Below are 22,641 nucleotides of genomic sequence, written 5' to 3' on the forward strand. Positions count from 1 at the left end.
CTAAAATGCAGGTACTGAAGTTCAGTCTTCCATGTTTAGTGTGGGACGCTGAGTGATGACAGCCCTAACGAGAACCTGACGGAGAGAGTCCTGCAGGATGCGCAGCGCTTGTTCCTGATGAACGACGTCGTGCAGCCGGTGACTGTAGATCCATACGTGACCCAGGACAGCATTCGGTTTTCCAAACTGGTGGTCGATATTGTTCAGGGGAAGGATACTCTCTACCACGTGATGTATATTGGGACAGGTAAGAGCATCAGGACTTAAGAAAGTTCCCTTCACTTGCTCACAGACCTGGTAGGCCAGTTGTGACATCATTACATGGTTGTCATCTAATATAATTTTGGCACAGAACTGCATGGAAGGTGGTTTGCCTGAGTAAATTAAAAGCAGGACGGAGGACTTGGGGTAGAGTCCCAAGAGACATACTCATCTCTAAACAAGCAGTAATAATATTTAACCTCCAGGCTTGCCCAACGTTTTAATTATTTCTTTCTTTGCGCTTCCACGTGCCTACTGCTGTATGACTCCCAGTGCTTTCAGGAATGGACATGCCCTGAAATACAATGCATATGGGGAAGCTGAGGCAAGTGATTTTTTGTCATAGCATCGTGAGCCAGTGGTAGAATTAAGTTTGTGATTTAGTCTCTTGATTTCTACTGCCGTCCTCTAATTAGCAGGACACATTGCCGCTTCTGAAAAGCACAGATATCTTGGATAAATGAAAGATGCTGAAGAAGAACAAAGTGTTACAAATGGTTGTCTTAGCCCATATTCATAGTAATGATAGAGGTTAAATTAAATAGTTTGATTAATCAGAGCATATGGCCAGCCTCATGGGAATAATGTTGTTATCCTCTATTGCAGAAGCTTTGACTTTAGAATAAGATGGATTGCCTCTGTAAGTGTTAGTTTAATCTCACATCTGAATGCAGAGTCATTGCCTCATTCTCATGTTACCACCTTCCAAGACTGTGTCATAATTTATCTAACTTTTACCACCACTTACTTCAAAAGTAATCATCTTGGATGTGTTCTAGTAACATTCCCACTGTGGGAGCCTCCATGGGCATTGATTATGATGAGAAGATGGTATTTAAATGGAAGTAAACCACAGTTCTGCTATTTTGATACATTGATAATTTAAGTGAGGAGTCTCAGCTACAAAACCTGAGAGAAAGCTGGGATACTTTCTGCCTCATATAATTTGTGTACAAAGGTCTGCTGCCACAACTTTACCTTCTTGTTTGTGTTTGCTTTGTGGCCCTAGTTAGAGGTAACTGAAGAGTAAGCTCTGCTGGACCTGAAATGTTTAAACCAGTCAAATGCTTCAGTAGAGGCAGCCCTGAATATAAACCCAGTCCTCAGACAAACTGAGTTCAGACTTGAGCTTCAGTCTTGTTTCACACTTAAGGCCCTCCTAAGGGAAAGAGAAGCTTCACGTGGCAGCCAGCCCCACCACTGTAATTGCTGAGCTTTGGTACCAATACAGACATTATCGGGATGGAAAGGTCAAGCTTCAGCAACAATTGGGGCTAACAGACCTTTTTGGGATTTTAATGAAAAATGATGTGGTTGTCCCCTTTTCTCCAGCACAAATCTCCCACAGTTTGACAGATCTTCAAATTGTTTAGGTAAGAGCCCTGTGAACGCAAACATATATGTTTCTTGGTGTGCACTGCTCGTGCCATAACATCCCCTTGTCAAGCTGGCAGGACGGTTTCTTCTAGGAAGAGGATCAATTAGATCTGTGACCCATGCAATCATTACGGAGACCTCTGAGATTTCCAGCAGGGCCACTGCATCTGTCGTCATTTATCATGGCATCAAATCACACTGATCTGCTCCATAAACCAGAAGAAATACAGATTTGAGGCACCAGAAATGATCCCTGCTATCTTGGGTCACCTTGCTGTATAACTCACTGGTGACGGGACCAGACTCTTTTCTGCCTCGGTGCTCCAACTAGGAAATATTTCCAGGTAGTCACTCTCCAGATAGTTCACATCCTTCTGGGTTCCCATTAAATGCATTCACAGACGGTTTCTGTAATGTCTGAGAACTGCTGAGGGTTGTAACCGTGTAGCTGGAGCTCTCTCTACCATGGGCAACAAGAGACCCAGAATTAGGTTCAAAGAAGCTGTGCAAAGATGACAATATTTCACTCTTTAGGCAGGTATGAAATTAAGTCAATTCCTCTAAGATTTACTTGCGCATTTTTTCTTGTTCCATTAGAGTACGGCACCATCCTGAAGGCCCTTTCCACCACTAACAGGAGCCTGAGGAGTTGTTATTTAGAGGAAATGCAGATCCTCCCTGATGGACAACGGGAAGCAATCAAGAGCCTCCAAATCCTGCACAGCGACAGGTCGCTCTTTGTGGGCTTAAATAATGGAGTGCTAAAAATTCCTCTGGAGAGATGCTCCATGTACAGAACAGAAGGGTAAGCAAATTTACAACTCTGATATATTCCACCTCAGCCTAAAAAGAAAAGCATCAGGAAAACATATTCCAGCCTGATTTGGTTTAGAATGCTTTTTTTCATCACTACAAGACAAAAGACACTGTTGGAAGTGCATCTCCAAATAGATACATTCATGACAGGAACAATGAGAATGAGCAATATTTTTTTGGTATATATTAATTAATCCTTATCAGAAATTGTGTGTTTACCATAGAAGGACTTCACAATATTTACTTTTTTTTTTTTTTTTTTAACTTGACTTTTCAGTGTTGCTTTTGGTAACACTTCTTGTGTTTTGCTGGTAGTTCTTATGGCAGCAGGTTTCTGAATTCGTGTTGCAGTCAACCTATCCTGGCTTATTGGAGTGATCACCTCTCAGACGTCTGATGAGCCAGGGCTGGGCTGTGTGGCAACTTGTTACTGCTTTTGGAGCCCAATACCTCATCTCAGTTGTGTGTGCCACCTCTTACACCTGGATAGATTCTGTGACTTGATTGTACCTTTTAAAGAGAGCAGTTTTCCACCCAGAAATGGATGTAGAACGTTTTTACATCCAAATGGTATCCCCCTTGTAAGCAGGTGAAAGAGTGTGATACCCACTTGTTGACATATGCTCAAATAATCTCCTAGAGTGTATAGCAATGTCTGCTGCAGGTAATTGCTTGTTTACATGTCTTGAAAATACTCGTCCTTCTCCCCTCTTGCTTTTCCCTTGCTTTCCTTGATGAGAGTTTTGTCTGATGTCCTCTGTGCCAGACATGAGGAAGGATTTTGTTAGCAACGTCTAAATGGATTCCCTCTTTCATGACCTACTGCAAGATAGCCCTGTTCTCTTGCCAAAACTGATATAGAAAATGTCACCATCATTTTATTTTCAACAAGTAGAGTTTATCTATCAGCTTGTACTGAATTCATGTCTGTCTAAATATAAAAATGCCAGCTCTATTTTCACTGAACCTCTTCATCATCCCTTTCAGAAAATATAACTTGGTCATTACTGCGAGTTTGACACAGAAGTGTTTAATGTGTAAAGGTTTAGTTGTTTATACAGACAGGCTGACACAGAAGTGTTTAGTGAGAAAAAGAGAACCACAGCTGGAAAATGCCATCCTGTCCTTAGCTCTTAAAAGCAAAGATTGAAAAAGGTAGAACATAACAGCTGTCCTCTTCAGGCTGTGCTGGAGAATTTCAGTGGGAGAATATTTATGTGTGTATACGTATATATGATCCATTTTCAAGAGAAATGAGTTCTTCCTTTTCCTAATCTTGAGTTCAGCTTTCTGGTAATTTATAGATCGTGTCCCAGTTTCAGCCTGCATAAGTACTTTGTATGACACTTCCATTAAAACTCAAATGGTGGAGGTTTGCTCAACTACCTAAAAAGGGGACAAGCAGAGAAAAAGCAGCAGTGGCTGGAGGGCAGACAGGTGGGGGTGCAGGAGCACCTTCCACTTAGGACCTGAGGGCTAGCACAGTCCCCTGTTAATATAAGCTTTTCCCAAAAAAAACAGAAACCTGGATCCAAAGAGGTGGCCACAAGCAGCCTCGGTTTTGTGCATTGTACAGCACTGGGTCCTGGCTGAGATTGCTGGGAAGCTTGTGTACCAATGCTGTTTTTTTCCTAAAACAAACTTTCTGGAGGCATTTTTCAGTGAAATAAGGAGGCAGCCCAGCTCTTTGGGGGATGGAGACTCAAGCTGTTCCTCCATTGACTTGTTTCATGGTACTTTTAGGCAATTTAAGCCAGCTGCTGGACTATACCAGAGTGCACAAGACAGGTTTTCCTGACAGTGTGGTGGGTGCATACGTTTGGCAACATGGGAGGTCAGAATTTGCTGAATTTGGGTGCTGGCCAGCAAGTGTACTTGTGTATATTGTAGTGGATCCTTTGGTCCATGGCTGAGTCCTGTAGAGGGATTGTGCATTTGGAAAATGGAGTCAAGAAAGAAGAAAACTTAGGAAAGCCAAGAAGGCCATTATTTATTCGTTTAAAAGGATGTTTGTGACATTATTAATTTTAATCTAAGGGGCTTTTGTAGGAAATTATTCAACTGCAAAGTTTTCAGCTGCAAATGTTGGAACCCTTTTTCCCCTTAGCATCCTGGCTGTGTCGGTGATAAGTCAACTTGGCCTCCTTTGTATTTCTTTCAATACTGAACTGTATCGAGAAGGATGTTTTAATTTCCTCCAGTACATTCCACCTGGCACTTCTCCTGGGCCGTGATTTATTGCTTATTGTTGTGTCTATGTTTAATACATGCCAATATGCAGCCACCACTGGAAGAAGGGCTCCCACTCCTACAACACCCCCCCTGACTTTTTTGTTGTGCTGTGACTTCTTGTCTGGCCTCCCTGAAAAGCTCCGCTTTCAGCAGATTTTATAATCTAATCATTTTGTGGGGCGCTCATGAAGCTTTGAGGTGCTGAAGAATTTGTGCCTCCCGGGCAGGAATACCACAACACTGTTTGTTTTTTTTGGCTCTGCCTCCTGTTATCAGGAAACTTTGCAGCCTTTTACACCCTTGGGGCTGATGTGGGCTCTCTGTTGCTGACTTAGAGCTCTTGCCTTCACCCTCCCTTCTCCCTGGAATGGGCGATCATGTATCGAGAGAAAATTGATCCCAGCATTGATCCCCCTCAGAGAACCTTGCTGCTCTGCTGCTTTAAAACCTTGGGGCTTGGTACCGAGGCTCAGAAATGGGACAGAGGAAGAAGCAGCAGCAAAGGGAAGAGATGGGAAGGGAAAAGGGTTTCTGCCATCTCCTTTACTGTTTGTTTATTGACACAGCACCAATTTAATCTCTTAAATGGTGACCGGTATCTCAACCACATGTCTTGATGTAGTTCATTGACCCAATATATTTCTGGGTGTCTGAGCAGTGTTTTGTGTGTGCCCACTGACCTGTCTCAATCTGTCTTTTCAGAACAGCCAGGCTTAGCAACAGGGCAACAGGAAGACGTCTGTAATGTCAGCTGCCCAAATTTACAGGCTGGACTTGGCTGCAGGGGCCTCGTCTTGTGCGTGTTTTTCCTGTTGTACTTCAGTGCTGCCATTCCTCACTCTTGCTGGAGACTATTAGGAAGGTGTCCAATGCGAGCTAAACCTACAAGCCCTCTGAACATGCAGAGTGTTTTGAAGGCTGCTTTGCTGGGTGGTAGCTTGGCTGTGCTTGCTGCTGGATTTTGCATGGCTTTGAAATTTTTCTAACTCCCTGCAATTTTCAAATGAGCTTGTTTGTTTTGTTTTGTTTTGTTTTGTTTTACCTCAAGTTGCCCCCAAGCTTTGGGGAGAGAAACTTGGAGAGCCAGCCTTGCAGCTTTATCACTGACACCATTGTATCTCTAGAATATGTCTGAACAAACCCCTTGATCTGAATTTTAGAGAGGTGAGGACTTCAGATTTGGACCATTACTTTCAGGTGGGGCCTATCTGTAGGGGTAGTTTAGTAATTTTTTCCAAAGATGGGGTTAGATTGGTCAGTGTAGGAACTGCAGTCAAACATGTAGGAACTGCAGTCAAACATGTAGGAAAATGAAGCTGCTTGTAGACAGCACTTTGTGATGTCTCTGTATTGCAGCATCAGGGTTGTGAGCCTCTGAGCAGACACACATCTGAGGCTGGCCTTGCAGTGATTTTGTAGCCATTTTTTGATTACACATTCAAATGAGGAAAAGAAAATATGTTTGGGAATGAGACCAGAGTCTCTTGAATGCCCACCTTTTCTGATCTCTCTGTCCCGAGCGGTTTATTGTAATGTATTTTATGTTGATAGTCATTCGTTCTTTCATCTTCCTCCCTCCAGTTTTCTGCATAAAATCTGCAGTTCACATGATGCAGGTTGCAATTTGGGATGTAGAGTGAGGTTCTGAGAACAGTTTCGCTTGCTTGTCCTCTCCCTGTTGATCTGTGCGCAAGTATGGGTATCTCATCAGCTTGTATGAGGGCAACGTCAGGTAAGTCTCATGCTAGTGGAGGTACTCTTGCTTTCTGAGGCTGTGAGGAAAGCCAAGTCCTCCTGTGTGCAGCTACGACATGCTCTCATTTGAACTCTGCCTGCTTTTTTGACCTGGTTGGAGCAAGCTTGCTGTTGAGTGATGTTGAGATTTTGCCCTTTTACTTGGCCTAAATTCTGCCATACATCCCCTCCAGCCATGGTGCTTAGTGCAAAGCTAGCAGAAATGACTCAGCTGACAAGTACTCCTACTTGCTGACTAGAGATCTGCATGAGAAACACAATTCACCTCTAAATAGCTCTGGGCCAATGATCAGACAGCTAAGTACATATAGGTGAGTAACTTCTGAAATGGCTCCAAGGAGTTTTCGCAAGAAAAGGGCCAGCAGCCACAGTAAAGCAGCAGAGTTTTTTGCCCTCTTTTCTCTTTCCTGCCTGCCTTCCAGTGTGCAGAACTGGAACTCCAAGCACCATCCCTGTACCACTGCCATACCAGGCTTTAAGGGGGTTGAGATATCACATGGAGGTTAGCATTTCCCCGTTTCCGGGAGTGGAATACAGGCTGGAAATCCTCTGACCTCTTCATCAGAATGACGACAGTTCCTCAAAGAACAAACAAGGAACTGTTGTTGGGTAAAAAGCACAGGAGAGAAAATGTTAAAAGAGGTAGAGGAGGGAACAAAACAGAGACTGTTTTTGAGCGGAGCCCAGCAACCAGCAGATCACTGAGGCGGTGTTGATGGCCAGATTGTTCATCAAAGACCCTGAAAATCCAGCCTCTTCTCCCGAGTTGAGGCTGTTGAAAATCTGGCCAGATTTTGTTTTGAAAATCTTCTCCCTGAAAGTTAAAAAATATCCAGCACATTGAACATCCCTTTAAAAATAGAGGCAAAAGGAAAGGTAACAGCCTACAAAAATGTGATAAAGTTTAATCATCAGTTTCCATCTGCTTTGGCTGATATGGCCTCTCCAAAACTAAGGGAATTAGCTAATTGTTGTAACACCAATAATGCTGAAAAGCTTTGGAAAACTTCATAGGCAGGAAGGAGAGTGTTCGCTCAATCTTTTGTCATCCACAGTATCCAATATTACATCAGAATAAATCACTAAACATCTGGTTTGGCATTCTGGTTGCATTTAAGTAAATAGCAAGACTCCCCCTGACAGAGAATTAAGACATCAAACAGAACCACCATCACTAAAGCTCTTGGAAAGAATGAAGTTTGGTACATGAAGTGGATCTGTGTTCTTTAAATAGAAGTACAAAATTATACCCTTTTCTCTATCCTGAAAACACATTTGCATCTGCTGTAGCGGGCAATTACTCCCATTTTCTTTAATGTAGCTGCTCATATATGTAAAGTTAAGCGCATCCATACTATTTGCGGTATATGGACCTTTAAGATTTGAGGAGATGGTACAGGTCTAAGAAACCTGGATGTTAGGATAGCAATTGAAGAGCTTCATTTGAATGGTCTGGGAAAGGGATGTCACAATGTGTGTCTGAAATTGGAGAAAAAAGAAGGCCAGGGTAACTGGCAATGTAGTGTGCAGGGGCATGTTTCCAGTGAAATGCCAGAGAGATTGGTTTTCAGTTCCATCTTATTTGACATTATCTTTAATGGCATGGAAGAAAGAAAATAGCACATTTTGTGGATGGCATTTAAGTATGAGGGAATCACAAATAACAGTGAGGAGAGAAATGCAATGTGGTGCCGGTAGGGAAACCAGCAAGAGGCCGAGTTTGAGGAATAAGCCTGCGCTGAGATTGCTGGTGTTTGCATCACTGAAAAGGAGAGGAGAGGATGAAAGAGTGGAACGGGGCTCTGCTCTGAACCAGATGAATTATTAAGTTTTTCCCATTTCTTTTAAATGCTCCAACCAGTGGCAAGCTTTAAATTGATTTTAAGCTGTCTGTACACTTTTAGGCTTTTACTAGTAGCACCAAACTGTGCAAATGGCCCCGAGTCAATGGTACTGTGGCAGAAGGGGAATTTAGCAGTAGCCAGAGTCGAGGCTGAAACAGATGAAGGTCGCTGCAGAAAAAGCCAAACAAAATCAACTAATTTCAGGGCTCACTGGCTTTTGTCTACTTACCATCATGACTAGGTTGCCAATTTGTTTCAAGGGACTTCGGATTTGCTGGAAAGGAGGAAAAAGCAGGAGGCTGAACGTGCTGAGGGCTTTTGTTTGCTCCTTATTTTTGAAGTGTACTGCCAACATGACCTGGCTCTCAATATCAAGAATGGTTTAGCGTGTGGATCCTTTTACTTCTAGCAGGCTGGCTTTAGGCCAGCTCAGATCAATGATGTCTAAAAGTCATTGCCATCTGATGCCTGCTAGGTGGGCTATGGGAAATGAGTTTCAACACAGTGGCAACTGACAGGAAAGCAGGTAGTTTTCTTGGAATATGTAATGTTGGGATGACATTGATGCTATTGTTATACAAACAAGATTAATAACTAAAGCTACCAGCAAGCCCCAGGGCAGATATCCATTGAATCTGTCAATGCTTGTAATTTGCTACTATTATGTCATAAGATTTGTATTCTATGCAATGGTCACGTTCAGCAACATGGCTCCTGATGCAAAGAGTCGGCAGCCTTACTGCTGCCATGGCTGGTTTGCTTCATGTCTCAAGCTTCCAGTCAGCGTACAACGCGGATGTGTCCCATGTTAATACTGAATTAATATACTGCTACAGATGCATCATTAACTTTTTATTAGGAGATGAGCTGTTTTACCTATTTGGGGAGGAGGAAGTATCTGGAGCCAGAGCAAATTTGTTATTGTTGGTTTAAGTTTAAAATGTAAGTACATATCAGTACATAAAATATGTATGGGTTGTAGAAAAACATAATATTGTACTATCTGGTGTCTTTTACTTGTCAAAACACCTAACTACTGTAGATCTATGGGAACACTCTCGTCTACAAAGGGTTAGGGCTGAATTTCAAGAATATCCATTTACTTAAGTGATGTTGTCTCTTGTTATGAAGTGAATGGATATAATTTGATAGCATTTTTATAATTACATGGGAAAAAGTAGTGGATAATATGTTGGCAGGATCATTTCCCCTTTATGCAATGTTAAAATAATGCAGCATTGGGCAAGAGATGTCTTGGATCCTCGGGATGTAGTAGGTGGTCTAATGTTTATTTGCCTTTTCCAACATACATTCATCTACAAAGGCTCTGTCTAGTTGAATCTACATCTTGTTGAGCAGAAAATAATTACTCAGAGCTTAACAAAATCCTGCTTTCACAGAGGAACTTCTTGAATATGAATTACTTCGTGCAGCCTGGGTGACAACTGTAGACTGTTTTCAGGTTTCTTTATCATCACTCACATTTCTTGCTAAGTCTTCTGCCTTTGCAGTTTTCTTTCCCCTAAGTTCCCCTTTTAGCATAATCTGTGGTTTTTTAATCATCAGCATCTCCCAGAGGCTGCATAAAGCACCTGTCTGTGTCCCTCACCGTTGATTTGCTCTTGCCTATACCACCCTTTTTCCCATATCCACCTGCGCCACCAGACTACAGGAATTTGCCATGTTCCTACAAAAGTCTCAGATCTGCAACTGTAGAGCAGAAACACAGGAGCAGAGCACATCTTAATGTGACAGCCATGTCCAGACAGTGACTGACACAGGGCAGAGACAGGAAAGAACACTTGAGTGCACTGATTTGCCCAAGCTGCCCTCCCAAAGGGATGTTCAGTCCCTTCTGCCTCTTTCCATATGGCAGCCCTGGGGGGCATGTTTTCTTAAGGCTCAAAAGCCTTTGGAGACTAGGAAATGGTTGTGCTTTGCAATCCAGACAAAGATGCCCTGCATTCAGGAATTCCTTCTGGCTATTGCTTTCATTAGGACTTCAATAGTATCCGAGTTTTCTTCTGGAAGACTGATCCCGTCACTGGTAGCCAGAGGCCCTCTGTACTTCTGTTTTTATTAGAGGTCAGCTTTGTTTGGCACAGTGACAAGAGTTTCTAATAGTGTTTGTGGAGGAACATTTACTCATTTTTTTTTATTAACCTGCTTTACTGATGTAAACATAAATCCAGATTTAATCAGAATTTTTCTCAGGATGGCATTAATCTTCATATTTGAATAAATCCTATGTTGTTTTATTTCATGGCCTTAAAATAAAAATAAACACCTACCCAATAAAGAAGTGACTGTTGCTAAAAGATGATGGAATGGGATGTCAGAAAGTAAGAAATTGAATAGTTTGTTGTGTAGATTGTGCGAGGCCATAATCTATAAACCACAATCGATTACAGTGATATTGAAAATGGTAAGGCAGGAGGTGGAAACCAACAAGCCAAGGTCCCTGATGTGGAAAAGAAAATGAGCTGAAACTTCCTCTGAAAATCCTCTGTCTGTGCACGGTTTCTTTCAAATAAGTTACATCTGTTTGGCTCATAGATGGTCATAGAGGTCATTTTACACCATAGCTTTAATTTATGCATTCAAAACAAGTCATGTGCGGAGCAGCAACCACTGATGCTAAGCATGTGTGGATGATAAATTACACACGCACTCAACACACGCACACTTCAGCTTTTCCACCTCTGCGTCCAATGCCAAGTGCCAAAATATCAAACCTTGTCTGTCCAGATTAACATCAACTGCAGCCCTGCCAGTGGTGGCACCTGTGAGCTACAGTGTGCTCCTCCTGAGCAGTGCCCTCCTCCACAAAGAGCCCCATTAATTGCTTATGAAGTAGGTGGCTACTCGTCTTGAGCAAAGGGCAGTAGCGTCTGGCACGGAATATGTTGTATTCACCAGCTGAGAAATGAAGCTTCTACTTGACCAGCGTCTGACTAAAGCAGCTCAGTTCCACTTGGCTTCTCTTCTCAGTGGGGAAAGATAATGGATTTGTACAGATCACTGGCTCATCTCTGCGGTTTGAATTTTTAAAGGTATCAAAAGTAGAGGTATTGTTTGAAGGTCTGGTGCTTTTTTTCCCCTTTCTAATCTTATTTTCTTAAGCCGCGAACATCCTTTTGATTCTTCTTATTCTCTTTTCATGCCATCTGGCTTTAGGGAAGACAGAAGCCCGCTCTTCCTTGCACGGGCTATTGAGGTTGTCAGTAATTATGATTTGGTTGGCTGGAAGCTAATATGATTATTTGTTTAGTTCATCCCCTCCGCAGGTTGATAGCAATGGGACAGTAAGCTAACCTTGTCAGGAAATGTCCGTATGCCAAACACAGCCTCACACTTGCAAATAACACAGCTAAAACCCCCTTATTGCTTGCAAATGGCTCTTCCCTTGGAGGTGACTATGAGAAGATTGCAACAAACCAGTGGGAAATTCTAAGATCTTATTCCCCAAAAAGAGCAAGATGAACCCTTGTGCTGCCTGTGTAGAATGCTGGGCACAGATGAGTGTAGGTTGCTCAGTGCCTTGCACGATCAGGCTTATAAATGTTTGCACCGCTCCAGCTGATGGCACTGCTGGGGAATGCGCTGGTGGTGCCCATCAGGGTTTAAAGAGCTGGTTGCTTATGGGAGTTGTTGTTTCTACCTGGTGAAAATGGTGTTCACTGCGGGTTCTAAACTCATCAGCAAAAACACAGAACCCTCTCTTGGCATGATGGCCAGGTTTGGTGAGGAAATGCATTTTGGGAAGGAACTTCTCAGTCTTTGGGTTAACTGCCCTGCCTCTGCAAAGAGTCACATCTTATCGTTCCTTTCCTGTTTGCTTTTAAACACCAAACTGTGGAAGAAAGTAGTAAATGTAAAGAGAAACAATGAAAGTTAGGAAAGCAAGCATATCCTGGCAGATGAGAGGAGCAGAGCCCTTCAGTGTGAATGCTCTGGATGATAGTTTTGTGGCTTTTGGTACAAAAATGGCGTGTTTGTGTGTCTTCTGTCTGGCAGTAAGAGCAGGAAGAAGATCTAGTAATTCCTTCTTTGGTCTGTCAAAGCTTAATCTCTTTGGTCTGGTTCTGTTGATTTGATGTTCCATTTATTACACAGTCTGAAGCTTTTTAACTCTCAGGGAAAAATGACCAAAAGATGAAGTTATCTAGACCCAGAGCAAATAAAAGCAGGAATGAGAAACTTTTGAACTGTAGACATTTAAGCTTTAATTAAGATTATGAAAGAAGACATCATTCAGGCTATTACAAAAAAAGAGATCTTGGGCAGGACCAGCATGTTGGAAGCAGAAGCCTTTTTACAGCACTGGCTATTAGTGAAGGCTCAGCACCACCAAGCTTCTAAGACCCCATAAAAACTCTCTGGAGTCATAGGTAAGATTTTCTGTTGGCTCCAGTGGGCTGTGGATAGTGCCCCACTTGCAGCATCTTAATCTTTTATATTATCCCAGATTACTGCTGTAGAAATGATTGCAAGAGCCAACGTCAAGGAGGCTCACAGCTCCCAGACAGCAGGTGAGCTCTTATGAGTAAGATCTTATTTTCATGCAAATGTCCTTGGTAAGTGAGAATAAGGAACTGGAGGAAAAAATACCTTGAATAGGAGACACAAATGGAATTGTTTTTCAATTGAGCGTTTTCAGTGTATGCCTTTATGCCTCAGATAAGACATTTATTGTGAGGCAATGAATTAAAGTAAGTTGCTATTGATGGTAATGCCCTGTCATAATAAATCCAACCTCTTAGAAAACTGTCAAGAGCTGTTCTCCAGAGTCCTCACCGAGTGTGGTTACTGGATGCCCAGAGGGGAACTGGGGGCATGTGTGGTATCATCACCATCTTACTTCCACAAACATCCCACTTTGTGGGATTTCATTAACTGAACCATTAGCATTAATGTAGCCAGTGGTAACCTGCCATGCTTGGGTAGTCTTCTGTGATAATGGGTTTCCTCTACCTGTGTGAATTGTGATGGCAGACGATAGCACGTTGTTAGTTCCTTGAGGCATTCCCAGCCTGCCACTGAGGACACCCAAGTGTGGTGTTCCCTGTATCTGTGGTATGAAATCTGGCCTCACTGACACCATGGCAGAAGTCCCATTGCCTTTGAAACATCAGAATTTCATTATAGCATGTAAACTCCGTTGTATCTTATTTCACAGTGTTTACATACTGCCCTGTGAGACTTCAGGTATCCCAGCCTCTGTGAGACTTTTCGGTGGTATCGTAATACAAAATGGTATTTACACATAAACATTTCAATTTATTTTGTGTTATGAGCACAGGGAGATGCTGTGATATATTTACATTTTCCACACTGTGGTGCCTGATCTACCAAGAACAGCAGCATATTTCTGAAGCATTTTGATCTGTGCGTGCATGTATGCATACAGTTATTTGTCTTTTGGTGTGATCTGCTGGTGTGGTTTTACCTTTTAATGACATAAATAGGGATATATATTCTAAAGATATTGTCAGGATATAAATTAGGGTAGATTTGGAAGTGTTCCCTTGAAGTATTTGCCAAAAAGGTTGTTCTCTTGCAGTAATGCACATTGTAATGCTTTTCCTGCTTACAAAAGGAAAACAAAATGAGCAAATTGTGTGTAAGTAAATACAATCCTCCTCACCCGTAAGTGTGTTGCTGTCAGCCAATATAATAGGTTTCTCACCAGAGTCGAGGCAGATGAGTGGGCTCCGAATCCTGAAGGGAAGCAGACAGGATGGCTATTTTGGTTTTAGATTTCAAGTGGTTTGGAGGGCCTGCCGTCAGGCAGGGAGAAATCCCAGGCTGTGATGGCTGTTAAATTACAGAGTGCGCATTTTGACAACTCAACAGAGCCCAGGATGGGCAGGAATTCATCACGCCCAGGACAGAGAGCACAGAGGTGGGATGGCCATAGCTCCCCACCAACAAGCACTGCACTGGCTTTTGCCGGCAGCCATCACTGTGGCCTCCTGGCGGCTCTGCATCTTGGTTACCGATGGCCCGTCAGTTGGGGGTCAGTGGTGGCAGCAGGGGACTGTGGGCTGTGATTCATGGAGTGCAGTGCTGGGGAGCTGTCGCTCGCTGCTCCCAGCCCAGAGCAGCACACGAGCTACATGACAGACGTGACAATAGTGCCAGCAAAGCGGTCAGTGCCTCACCGGGATGGATTGCAGCCCGCGGAGCGGCTGAGGGCTGCGGCACAGAACATATGGAGATTATTTCCTGAATTTATGCAGCACATGTTTTCCTATAAATTAAATTCAGAGAAAATGTGTATCATAATGGGGTGATGCTCACAACAGCCTTCCCTGTTATGAATTACAATGACCCCTCTCAGCTCGCTGGGTGCCTGGTGAAATGCCTTCATGCAGTTGGAAACAATAGTTGGTATGTGGTGGCAGGGTCTGAACGCCTGACCAAAAGGCTCTCTAAATAAAAGCAGGGGCTTTTTTGCCTTTTTTCTTTTTTCTTCCCTCCCATTCCCCCCTCTCCCTCAATTGCTTCTCTCATTCTTCTCTCTACCACCCAGTTTCCTCCTGATGGGCCAAGTTACCAAGAGGATGGGCAGATGCCCCAGTGCCTGCTCCAAAATTAACGAGTGCTGCCCTTGCTGCGGGGCTGCTGGGTCACCAGGGCAGCTCTGGGGATGGAAACAGCCCCACTTCATGGGTGAGGGGGGTGTACGTTGCCAAAGCAGCAGGATGGAGGTCCTTAGACAGAATAATGAGCAAGGCAGCACGTGTCCCTTCTGTGTCCTTGTACTGAGGATCCCAAGTCTTTTCTAGGCAAATATTTGATGTTCTGTTGCCTGGGGCTGGGACAAAATCATCTTTGCCTTGGGTGTGCTGAAGCAGCTGAAGGAAAAATGCAGTGGAGACACTCATTATAACTACCTCCCTCCCTAAAGCAGGACAGTTAAAATCATGGTCCTTAAAACTCTGTGTGTGAAATCTTTAGTAGAGGAATTGTAGGAGCTGCCATGTAGGACCAAACTGGAAACTCATAATTAAAATATAAATACATTCGTGTGTGTATATATATGTATCTGAAGTATTGAATACCAGACAGCAAAACAATCTCGGCTTTGCTTTGGGGCAAATTGCTGTGGTGTCAGTACAGACTGATAGAGTGTTTTCAGCTGTGCTTAAGGGACTTGCTTTTTCATTTGTGGCTGGTTGGAGGCTAATACAATTTCAAAGATTTTTGGGAGGGAACCATTCACATCTCATTGCATTTGATTTTTTTTTTTAATATATATTTCATTTATCATACTGATAGCTACCCTTAGAATAAATTTTATTACTCCTATTTAGTTGCTTGAAATTATTTTTTCCCCTTGGTCCCTTGCTGCTGTCTAATTGGCAGTTTTCAAATCATTTGGGACTTTTGGAAAGATCCTATCAGCCTTCTGTGTGATACAAGAGATTGGATCATTGGAATAAAAAATCATGCTGTGAATCTTTTTAAGTTTAGTCCTCTCTTCTTTGTCTTTCACTAATACATGCATGATGTGACTTACTGTTATGTTTTCGTAATGAAAATTAACAATTTGAAAGCAACTCACAGGAACAACCAATGCAGCTGAGTTTTTTCGGTACAGACTACTTCTGTGACTGACCTTCTGTTTAGTGGCAGCAGTAACCCTAGTTATTTTTCTTTAGCAGCTCACATGTTGGGAACACACAGCCTGTAAATATGGATTCAGGAGGAAAATGAATACACCAGTGTTCAAAGCAGCCAAAAGCTTAGAAATAACGTTCTGCTGTGACTTTTCCAAACTGACATCTTGATGTTGGGATTATAAATGAAACCATTGTTCCAGAACAGGCCAAGACTAATAGAAAGCCTTTATTACTGGTCCATTGGCTAATTCTGCTTGTCTAACCCCTTTGGATGGACACAGTGTCAGAAAACATACTCACAGAGCTTGCTTTGTGTGAGATTTGGCTTGCTGAGTGATTACATGGGGGCACAAAGATATCTCAATGACAAGTGTTCTTTGACTAAAATTTGTAAAGTCATTTTCTTTCCCTAGGCCTTGGAGAGGAGTGAACTGATTTTTAATCTACAGCTTCTCTGAGTGATATTTGCTTTGTGTCCTATCACCCTTCTATTCAGCTGTATTCAGAGGTAAACCTCTGCTTAGAAGAAATTGTTTCTTCTGCTGAGCCTCGGTGCGCTTGACAGCTGTCATATACAAGCACTATACTTGAATATGTGTCTTTAGAGCTAGGCAGTCTTAAACAGCTTTAATCTTTTCTCTTTCCACGTGCAGGGAATGTCTAGGAGCCAGAGATCCCTATTGTGGCTGGGATAGCAAGCAGAAGCGATGCACCACCATTGAGGACAGCTCCAACATGAGCCTGTGGACTCAAAATATCACTGAGTGCCCAGTAAGTGGAAGGAGTGGAAATATTTTGTATATACTGGTGTGTGAGTGTGTGCATATGTATAGAAGGAAGAGGGAAAATGAGTGTGTGGCAGCTCAAGGACTGGCTGTCAGGAGCACATGGAGAGCCCGGGGGCACACGCTACCACTAATATCTGTGTGCAGCCTCTTGTTTAGAGCACAGAGACCCAAATGTATTTGTTTGCTCTGAAAGGGGGATCCCAAAGCAAGCATTCAGTCCTTCTCAAGCCCACTTATGCCTTGAGTGAAGAAGATTTGATCATGCTGTTGGGTAATTGCCGAGGACCATGTAAGCGGCAGATGAAAATGGAGCTTTCTCAGGGCTGCTCCACTGTCTGCACAATTTCCTTGGCTTCCCTGCAGCTGGGAAAATGGGAATAGCTGATAGGCAGCATCCAGCTCATTTTCCTCTTGGATCCCTGAGCTGGGCCCAGTAAACAATGCTGGTGAAGTGTTGCACTGGCAGGAAGAGGCTTCTAGGCAGCAGCAGAGGAACAGGGCATGCATGGGTGGATGAAGAGGGAACAAAAAGATAAAGCATGTGCTAGGGAGCACAAGGGAGGGGGTGAGTGCAACCAAGAGAGGGATGAAGAGAAAGAGATTATTGGGTTCTAACCTCACTTTAGCAGACCAAAGACCAAATCTGTGTAATATTTCAAGGAGATGGTCTTCTTTCCTTGCCCTGGTCTCCAACAGACACAGCAGTTTAAAAAAAGGTGCCTTTGCTTGAATCAGTTTGAGTTGGCTTTCCAGCTCCCTTCCAGTCACCCACCCACCTTCCTCTGACGACAATACCCAGTTCCTGGCTGTGATCCTCAGAAGCCGTCTGGCCACATTCAATTCCTGCTGCTTGAGCTGCACCTGTGAGGTGGTTGAAGAGGAAAACCAGTCTTATCAAATAAATGGTAGTGTGTGAGAGGAGGAGAAATTCTCACTAATGTCCATTGTTATTATCTAATGTCAATTAGCATGTTAATACTGCTCAGTCCAGTAGATAGAGAGAGAGAACTGGATACTTCAGTATGCTATTTCTGTCTGGAGGTGCTGGGATGTTTATGCTCCTTATCTTCCTTACTTCTCAGATGTTTTCCTGGGAAATATTAGTCATTACTTCAATCCATCCTCAGCTTGGCAGGCTTAAGTTTTTCACTGCTGGATTCAGAGGCTTGTGTGTTTATAACGCTCCTGTGTTGAACTGGGATGCAGTGCTTCTTGATTGCCCATGCTGTTATCTCGTCCTGCTTAATGCCTGTGTCTGTTGATAGGTGTGTGAGGTGTTAATCCTCTAGTTTGAACATGTCTGCTGTGGTGCACACTAGGGAACAGGCTACTCCAGATCATAGTTTCAAGGTCATAAAAATCCAGTGCAGAATGTTTAGCTTTGGCTGTCCTTAGGATGCTAGTTTTACATTTGTTTTAACATTTCCATTGTAGATTGTTTTCCGTTTAGGTGCTCTCATTCTGAAGCATACATCAGCCTTGCGCTCTTCAACTGACGTGCTGCCAAGCTGTTTAAAATCCACACGCACGTGCTTTCTTTTCTTTCTCCTCCGCTTCTCGTTGGAATGAATTCACCTCTGGCAGGGAGTGGGATGGCTCATTTGAGCATATCCAAGTATTTCCTCGTGTTAAATGCAGGAGAAGGGTCATGGTCAACAGAGCAAGAGTCTAGGCCAGCGTGTGCAAATGACCATTGGAAAGGTAGGGGAATGCAGTGACTCAGTGTCCAATTTCGCTGCTGAAAAAGGCCTGCCTGGGAGTTTAATTGGATGAGTTACTGTCTTAAGAAATCCTGGCTTTTCTCACCCCTTTTTCCTGGGCTGAGCACCAGGCGCTCAGCTGTGCTGGTACAGCTGTATGTGAGATCACACTCCAGTGTGACAGGGTGTAGATTAAAAGCACTCCTCCCAAATAAACCTTTCCTACCCAGATCATGTCAGTGAGCTCTTCTGCAGCCTAGCCCACAAACAGATGTCCTGGCACAGCTGAGACACTGGCATGCACCAACTTTTGAAGCCAGAACTGGCATATTATTGAATTATATCCTACAGGGGCCAGGCATTTGTGTGAGTCAACCACAACACTAACACAACTTGACTACTGCTCTTGTGCAAACATGCTTGTTCAGAGTTGGTCTGAACATCTTTGTACAGCATTGCATTGTGCCACAGATTCCCACTCTCCAGCTTTAAGATTAAGGGACCTCAGAGGGTAAACCATGAAGTATTAAGAGTACCTTGGGCAATGGCTAATTTATGTCATCAGCAGGTAACACACCTAGAACCTCCTAAAGGTTTGTTGCTAAGCTTGCAATGTCAAACATTTTAACATTAAGAAATGACAGGAGACAAATCACACATGCTGCTCTTCTTTCCCGTGTGTGCGTGTGTCATATCAGGGAATCCTGACTACATGACTGCATGCTGTTTCTTCTCCATCTTGGGAGAAGGCAGTGAGGGAGCTTTTTGTTTTAGGAAAACTAAAAACAGCCACGTCCTACTTTATAGTATCTAACTGGTAAAAACATGAGCCACCACCAGGAAAGGAGCTTTAAATTTGGCTAACAAATTCCATTAACCAAGCTGATGGGTCACTGTTGATGGTTGGCAATTCAGGGACTGAGTATTCCCGATGAAGAGTACAGTCCTCCTTATCCTGAGCCTGATGCTCTTCCTCACAAGTTTTCATCCCAGTCCTACCCTGTGTGCCCAGCAAACCCCTTTCTCAGTCATCTGGCATCTGCTCCATGCTACTCCATTTTCTTGCTACTCAGTGCCGGTCTCCCCACTCCTATTTTTGGGGTGTCTAGCAGGGTTGTACCCAGTTCTCCATTCCTGTGGACTCAGCCACTCAGAGCTGCAGTGTCTGGGATAATCCTGCTCTGGCCCACACTGGAGCATGTCCAGTGCACAGGGAGGACTTCAGGTGCCAAGATCAAAATGTATGAGTCTCTGAAAACTTTGCAGATCTGAATCGCTTTTCGTGGAAATTGCAAAAGGCGTTACAGTGACATGAAGTTCAGTTCCTTGCTCTAAACACTAGCTTGTCTCAAGGAAAAGGTTGCTACTTATGGACATTCTTTTTCCCTAGATTTGATTTTAGAAATGTGTGAAATATTTTGACTGAAAATTTGCAAGAATTTTCGGCTTCGATCAGACAGCCAACATTAAAACTTCCAGCTGAAATAATTGAAGCTCGGCAAAGTTATAAGCAGTTAACATCTAATTCCTAAAGAGGAAGCACAGATGAGTCAAAAGAACAAGCAATGCTTCTAGCCTTATCTGTAATATCAGAATAAGCATTGAAATATCTTGGTAGAGGGAGCTAGGAATGATCAGTCTTGAATTATTAGATCCTGCACTTGAACCTCTAGATGGTACAGGGAAGAAATGAAAAGGTGATGCCTTTGGTGGGAGAATGGCAGTTTACACAATATGACAACTCTGATATTGGTAATATTGTCAGGTGACAGAAGGGCATTTGATCACAAATGTTTTTAAAGATGTTTTCTCTGTCTCATGGGCACTATGTTGGCTACAAAGGATTTGCCTTGTAAAGATATTCCTGGAAAAGATCAATGCATATCGGTTTTTATCCCTCTTCCCAAGTTTGCTCTTTTGAGGATATATTTATGAATTTAAAGATGGAATAATAATCCATGTGTAATTTCTTAAGCATAAAAACTTCCCACACTCACAACGTGACATGTTTATAAATCTCAACATTTTGGTTATGGCTGCTTATTTGTTTAATTTTTGGGTTGCTTCCCAGTATTACTTATGAGCCAATAATTATTTGTCAGCTTTTTTTTTGAAGCCACAGGCCATATCATACCATTGATTTCTGAACAGAACTCCCTGCTGGAATCAGCAAAGCTTTCTGGCTCAAAAATGAATAGAAATGATCCAGTACTTGGATTATGACTTTTGTGAGGCAGGAGGAAAAAGGAGACAAAAATCTAGTATTAAATATCTCAAAGTAGTTCTTTTGTTTTTTCTCCCCCTGACTTTTAGCGACCCAACTATATTGATTTTTCGCTACATGCATGTTTAAAACAGCAAATTCAACAACAAAACTCAGTGTTCTCTGGGCATCTTGCCTTGTAACCTGCAGCCCAGAGCAAATTTTTATGACTACATGATAATCTAATGCAAACAAAGGTTTGCAACAGATGCTTGAAACCCTCCAACTACAGCCTGACAAGCGCAGTAACAGATCTAAATTACTTCCATGCCACTGCTGCATATTTCAGATGCTGCTGTAGATGGGTGAGAGGGGAAGATGACAGCCCACCAGAGGTGCACCGTGAGTGTCTGATGCAGTGCCAGACTTGAAGAGTATGCGCGGAGCAGCGTGTTTCAGAGGATGTGTTTGAAAGCACCACTGCTGTGGCTGTGGTTGGCTCCCTGTGTGGCTCCTGAGCAGGCTCGCAGCCTCTCTGTGCCTCGGTTTCCTCATTCGTAGAGCACAAGAAATTATTTCACCCTGGGGCAGCCCAGGGCACTGACCCTGCTGAGCGCAGGGCTCAGTGAAGTATGGCACAGTGGGGTTTGTCAGCAGTAGCTGGCTCAGATTTGGGGCCAGGGCTGTTTGCCAAGCCTGCAGCTTCCTCCTTTCTTCACCCCCGCTTGCGTGTGACACCAAGGCCAAATCCAGGATTGCCTTTGCCAGGGGTATTCGAAAAGCCACTGAGCATCCGAGCACCCCATGAGTGACACCAGTGGGGATGAGCCACTTGCAGGCAGCTGCCATCAGTGCTTCCACACCTGTGAGACGCTGTGCTTTGGGACATGGGGTGGAGAGGACAGAGGTTGCTGCCAGAGGAGAGTGCATCATGGTGCTGCACTGCAGCAAGGAAATAGCTGCACCTTGGCAGGGCCAGCTTGGATGTCCTTCTGCCTTGTGTTCCTGAAGTCAGGAGCAAAGGGGATGCCAGGGCAGGGGTGTCCAGGGCAGCCTCCCAGACGTGGCCCTGGAGCTGCTGGATTTTGCTGTCAGAGCTGGTGCCAGCGATGGAGCGGGCACGAGGAGGCAGCGGGCCCTGGGAACACTCCCAGCAGGAGCAGGCGGCACCCACCTCCTCTGGGCAGCCTTGACCGGGCAGCTTGCTGCCCCAGCCTTCAGCTTGGCGCTCAGCTAGCAGCGCTGCTTAAAACAAGGAACAGGAGAGCAAGATCTGACACCCTGTCTTCTGGAAGGTCTTTGCCAGTCCTGGGCTGAAATAGTTCCATTTTTTATGCTTTTGCTCTGCCAGAGCTGCCATATTTTTACTTCTTCATTACTGCGCACTGGAAGCTCAAGCCCCAGCCTGTTCAGGGCCGTACAGGCACGAAGCCAAGGGCAGAGGAAACAGATAGCAGCGTTCTCTGGTCTGTAAATTGCCTTGAGATGAATTCTTGCTCTTTAGCCCACTATGTGATCCTCAGCATTAATTCTAGTCACCACCATCTCCTTCACTTTCTATCCTTCACCCAGCTTAGCTGTTTAGGCTACAGCTCTGTTTAGAAAGGGAGCCAGTTCTTACTGTGTGTTTGACAAGGCCAAACCCTGCGAGACCCCAGTCTCAGCTGGTCACTATGGTTATGCGAATGCTAACTCAGAAAATATCCTGCAGGAACAGTCCCAAGCACCGCTGAGGCAGGAGCATAATGGAGTGGGGACAATCAGCACCGTCTGCAGGGTGGCTTGAAAGGCTGAAGTTGCGCAGTGCGGGACAGGGGCGCACACTGGTTTTGTGGCTGGGCAGATGGATGTGTGCGCCTGGTGTGGTGCTGGCTGGGTCGGCTTGGGTGCCTGTGTGCACACGTTAGGTATGCAGGGTGGAATTTGGAGGGTAAATATTGATGCGGCATTGTCTGAGAACAACTCTCTGTTTTGAATCCTGCTCGCAAGCACAGACAGCTCCCATCTAAGCTGCATCCTAATCCCCCCAGCAGCTTT

At 43.9% G+C, this 22,641-nt stretch overlaps 1 protein-coding gene across 10 annotated transcripts in view; it reads left to right on the top strand.

Annotated features, from left to right (window-relative positions):
• The window catches only part of SEMA5B (semaphorin 5B), a 269,944-nt gene that overhangs the window by 212,614 nt on the left and 34,689 nt on the right, over positions 1-22,641 (top strand). For all 10 annotated transcript variants that reach the window (XM_065070521.1, XM_065070522.1, XM_065070523.1 and 7 more), the window contains 3 exons: positions 40-247; positions 2,236-2,443; positions 16,567-16,684. In XM_065070521.1, the coding sequence (XP_064926593.1) occupies positions 40-247; positions 2,236-2,443; positions 16,567-16,684 (534 nt within the window). The remainder of the gene's footprint in view (positions 1-39; positions 248-2,235; positions 2,444-16,566; positions 16,685-22,641) is intronic.

This window comes from Columba livia, chromosome 7 (assembly GCF_036013475.1).
Source record: "Columba livia isolate bColLiv1 breed racing homer chromosome 7, bColLiv1.pat.W.v2, whole genome shotgun sequence".
NCBI classification, from domain to species: Eukaryota; Metazoa; Chordata; class Aves; order Columbiformes; family Columbidae; genus Columba; species Columba livia.